The following is a 5,507-nucleotide window of genomic DNA, read 5'->3' as shown; positions in this document are numbered from 1 at the left end:
AACACACACACAAGACACTGTTACTTCCAATACTGAATCTACACACATCCACTTGCCAGATATCAGCCAACACACACACAAGACACTGGTAGTTCCAATACTGAATCTACACACAGTAACTTGCCAGATATCAGCCAACACACACACAAGACACTGTTACTTCCAATACTGAATCTACACACAGTAACTTGCCAGATATCAGCCAACACACACACAAGACACTGTTACTTCCAATACTGAATCTACACACAGGCAAGACAACATTTGTTCCAATACTGAATCTGTTTATATATATAACGATAACACTGAAAGACTGCAGCAGCAACCACCGACACCATCACCACTACCTCAACAACATTTTGGTGGGGGGAAAAAAAATAGTATATATGCAAGCGTGTCTGCTGAAACGGAACACGGTTAATCCGAAAACTGCAGTAAACCGAAAGCAAATAAAATTTGGTCACAAAACTGAATACTTTTTTCTACATCATGACATCATCTTAAGCAAAGCCCACTGGGACACGATATAATAACTCCCTTTTTTATTCATAAAACAAAATTTCCCTCACAATAAGTAGCCTACAGTCAAATCTGCTCTAGCGGCCACCTTAAGTTCAAAGACAATCACCTGTGCAAACCGGAGGAAGTGGCAAGTTTGTACAGGTGAATATATTATACAATGACACTGTTCAAGACACCCACCTGTCTAAGACAACCACTTTTCTCCTTGACAATGGGTGGCCGTCTTGGACAATTTCAACACAGACTCAATTCTTTTCTTTACACTTTTCCTATCTAATCATTAAGAAGTTCTTAAACGTTCACAAAAATTGACTTCAATCCTAACCATTAATAATAATAAATATTGAAAAGATTGTTATACAATGAATGGACCAGTGTGCAGGAAACATATCACTGTGTAAGCTGTATATATATATATAGAAATCTTATTTAATTGTGAAGTGCCTGTAGCCACCAGGAAGTGGATGCTACACAAGTGATCTTTATCATCATTGTTTGTACAGCACAGGCACCTGCTCTCTATGTTTAAGTCTTGTTTCAATTGTCTAGCTCAATCTTTGGATTGTGAAAATGATTGTCAAAAATCCACAAGAACAACGGGGTCAGCACAGAGCAGCGGATCAAGGACTGGTCACTTCAACAACAAAACTGGCAATACTGGAGGCTTTTGGGAGCTTGAGCAAAGAGAAGCCACAATGACAGTGCTTTCTGGCTGGGGAAAACGAAGAAAGACGGACAGAAAAACATCCAAGGCAGAGAAAAGAAGTAGGATCTACCAGGACGCCCTCCAACCACCCGTGCTACTTTCCCGCTGAAATCAACAACAACAACAACAACAACAACTTGAGAGTTTGGAGTTCACCTGTGGTGCTGAAGTCCTGGCAAAACACAGACATGAGGTGGAAAGACAGACATGAGGTGGAAAGACAGACATGAGGTGGAAAGACAGATATATAAGACAGCATGGAGAGTGACATAGCTATGGGTTGACATATAACGCAGGCACGGTGAGCCACACAGCTGTTTTTTCTTCTCTTCAATCACATGACACTTGGTGTCCAATATCTCTCCCATACTGGGCCAGCCGGCTCACTGACTATGTTGTTGGCCCGTACAGCTGCTCTTGCACCGTGACACTGCTATGACACACAAGACCACGGTGAGACACATCCAGGACCCCCACGCCAGCCGTTGCTACCAGAGACACATTCAGACTCACACACCACACATCACACACCAGACACCGGCCGCTGCTACCTGAGACACTCGGTGGCTGGCACAGCATCCTCTAGCGGCCCCATGAGTTGTCGCCACAGCAGACAGCCGCCACCTGGAACACCCACGAAACACTTGGCAGTTAGTGTGGGAGGAACGCAGGATGGACAGAAACAACGGAGGAAAGAAAAGATGTAGGACCTATGCCAAGTAACACTGGGGGGGAAAAGGCATGGCATTGTTCTGTTTGTTTGAGTAAAGAGAAACACATTGGTACAATAACAGCCATTTATGCAGAGGAAAAGTAAGACAGACAGAAACAATGGAGGGAAAGAAAAGCAGCAGGACTTACAAGTGACACCCTCCAACCACCCACAAAAATAGAAACAATCCATGGAAAGAAAAGAAGAAGGACAACAATGCAGAGGAGCCAGCTGGCAATGGAAAAGAAAAACCCTGAACTGTTTCCACAGGGTGGGCTCAGCAAAGATTCTTGTGCAGAGAGTCGGAACTTGACAGATCATCTTGTGCATGTATCGTGACTATCTTCTCCACAATTGGCCTCAAGTAGAGCGCAAACTGAACACTTTCAGGAATTCAAATTTCTGGATTTATCAGAAAATAAGAACCAGCGCCTGTGATGTAATGGTTAGGCCCTTCGCAGATGCATGCAGGAGACCTGAGTTTGATTCCCGAACAAATGGGGAAATTTTTTTTATCGAGTATCTCGGCGTTTCTGCTGGGCTGTTGAATCTCTCTCAGCCTGGTTTGGCTCTGACAGGCAAAGTAGGAAGCCCACCCACTTAATATTCAAAATTGTGTTGAAAGGGTGTAAAAATACTCACATAACCCCCCCCCCCCCCCCCCCCCCCCCAGAACAAGGACTTACCGACTTCATCCAGGCGGTAGTAGTGGGATACGAGGCTACTGTGAAACATACAGTGATGGCCGTTGTTGATGGAAGACAGACACTTGCTGCAGGGCAGGACCACGTGGTAGCCCACCACACACCCACTGCGGGGGAGACAGATAGTAAGAGTTTTACAGCATTTGCAACACAAATAGGTCTTATAAGTGCCTAAGACTAGAGGAATTACTAAAGTAACATACAAAGAAAAGGAGGAGGAAAGAGAAGGACCATAGATTTTTTATAGGAAAGAAGGAACGAACCACGCATCAAGAGAGGAGAGAGTTTGTTTCAGTAAAGGGGAACAGCATATGCCACGTGCTGGGAAAATGTAAAATAGACAGACAGACAAACAAAAAAAGCAGAGAAAAAAAGGAAGTAGGAGGTATCAGTGGCGCCCTCCAACCATGAGGAGTCAGAAAAGTTAAGAAGCAACAACACCCTCCCCTCCCTTCCTCCAACACCGTGGTTTAAAAAAAAAAAGAACAGCCATGTGTTTATACAAAGCACAGTCAAAAGAAACAGACTAAACTTCTCTCCAAGGACGCTCCATCAGCTCAGTTGATGTCATGCTGGACTACGGAGTGGACGGCCCTGGTTCGAATCCCAGACTGGACATTCCTGAGCTCGGGTTGTTTTGCGGAGTTTTCAAAGCTCTCAACCCATTTGGCTCTGTCCTAACGGAGACGGACGTTAAATTCGGAGAGCGTGCTTCTTCAATAACCTTATCTAATAATGTTGATAGGGGCGTTAAACCCATACACTTACACTTGCTTCACTAATCTTTAAGGAGTTCCCAACGTTTGAGTTTGAGCAAAAACGAGGTAGTGCTGACAGAAATCTGTGTTGAGAGAAGGCCGTATGGGACAGTCACTAGTAAAAAATTATTAGGAAGAGACAAATGCAGTTGATGGCCCTGGTTCGAATCCCCAAAAGGGCATTCTGAACTTGGGTTTTTTTAGCAGAGTTTCTAAGGCTCTCAACCCATTTGGCTCAGCCCTATCAGAGATGGAGGATACATTTGGAGGTTGCGTCTCTTAAAATAACCCCACACAGTGTTGAAAGGGGCGTTGAACCCAGACAGTTTCCCACTGACCAACTCAAGCAGCCCAGGTGCTGGATCCTGCACTTGCACTTTTCCGTGGTGAACACCTCAGGAATCACGCCCACAGAGCTGGTGAGGACAAGCAGGTAGACATGATCAAACAGCATATGATAGTCAACCACAGACATGATCAAACAGCATGTGATAGTCAACCACAGACATGATCAAACAGCATGTGATAGTCAACCACAGACATGATCAAACAGCATGTGATAGTCAACCACAGACATGATCAAACTGTCAGCATAATCTGTTACTGTTAGTCAATGGGAGACATGATCAAACTGTCAGCATAATCTGTTACTGTTAGTCAATGGGAGACATGATCAAACGGTCAGCATAATCTGTTACTGTTAGACAACGGGAGACATGATCAAACAGCATCTGTTACTCAATGGGAGACATGATCAAACGGTCAGCATAATCTGTTTACTGCTAGTCAACGGGAGACGTGATCAAACAGCATCTCTCAGTCAATGGGAGACATAATCAAACAGCATCAGTAACATAATATCTAATATTTTTATATTTTCTCTTTACTGTAAACAAACTCTGTCATACCTATCAGATTCTCCGTCTCCCCTTCTGTCGTATTCTCTATCTCACCTTCTGTTCTATTCTCTATCTCACCTTTTGTCCTATTCTCTATCTCACCTTCTGTTCTATTCTCTATCTCACCTTTTGTCCTATTCTCGATCTCACCTTCTGTCCTATTCTCTATCTCACCTTTTGTCGTATTCTCTATCTCACCTTCGGTCCTATTCTCTCTGTCGTATTCTCTATCTCACCTTCTGTCCTATTCTCTCTGTCCTATTCTCTATCTCACCTTCTGTCGTATCTGTCTGTAGAGAAGAGTTCAGTTTTCCCGTCTGCCACCAGCACGGCCAACATGCCCCTGCGACACACCGTCTCCCCACACGCCCGGCAGTCCAGCAGGTACACGGAATTCTTTCCAAAACTGGGGTGCAGGCTGGTCAGTACCATGTTCTGTAGACTGTGAAGGAAAAATAGAAGTAGATCATGCTGCATGTCAAATTGAAAATGACTGTTGACATGATGAGAAATATTAAATAAAAATAGCATTTGTATAGCGAGCGCATGTCCCCATTCAACAGCAAGCTTTATGCACTTTTCAATCTATATTCTATAAGCCTGTTATTACCCAATCAGACCCTAGAAACATTCTCAGCTTTCCAGGAAGCATACACAGCATACTAAATGGATCAGAGCAGGGTAAAGCCTGAAATACCAGTGGAGAGAGAAGCAGGAATTATTCAACGTTCAAAAACATTTTTTTTTTTCAGATAGGAAAGGTGGGCCTCCTGACCCCTACTTCCTTCGGCAGTAAGCAACGATAACAACAATACCCCACCATCTGCTAGTTTCCCATGACAACAACAGATGCCCAGAACCACAGCTACAATAACAATGCATTTCTTTTGTCGACCTGTCAAAGATATATTGTATATTATTTAAATATAGCAAAATTAAATCCACTGCTTAGTGTGTAAGATTCTGCTAAACACTGTTTTGAAAAATGACGTAAGATGAAGTCTAACACTGTGCAGTTGTAATGATACAAGGAATATGGCCAAAGTGACCCTACATTTATGAAAATGAAATTAAATGTAGGCCCACTTTTTGTACAGTATGAGAATCATCATCATCCAGTGCCAGATCTGCGACAGACATCGACGATCATGGTCTGGCACTGGATGATGATGATTCTCATACTGTATGAGAATATTTTGACATTCA

General features: G+C 43.3%; 1 protein-coding gene across 1 annotated transcript; it reads right to left on the bottom strand.

The window, feature by feature from the left end:
• Positions 1-786: 786 nt before the first annotated feature.
• On the bottom strand, positions 787-4,742 carry LOC118478967 (protein FAM72A-like). Its single transcript, XM_035973524.1, has 4 exons — positions 4,576-4,742; positions 3,741-3,818; positions 2,627-2,751; positions 787-1,852 (listed from the first exon to the last, which is right to left on the bottom strand). Exons 1-4 carry the CDS (start codon positions 4,731-4,733, stop codon positions 1,776-1,778), a joined length of 438 nt encoding a protein of 145 aa, XP_035829417.1. The 5' UTR covers positions 4,734-4,742; the 3' UTR covers positions 787-1,775.
• Between the last annotated feature and the right edge of the window lie 765 nt (positions 4,743-5,507).

This window comes from Aplysia californica, unplaced genomic scaffold (genome assembly GCF_000002075.1).
Source record: "Aplysia californica isolate F4 #8 unplaced genomic scaffold, AplCal3.0 scaffold01356, whole genome shotgun sequence".
NCBI lineage: Eukaryota > Metazoa > Mollusca > Gastropoda > Aplysiida > Aplysiidae > Aplysia > Aplysia californica.
This window is presented reverse-complemented; position numbering and strand designations above follow the sequence as displayed.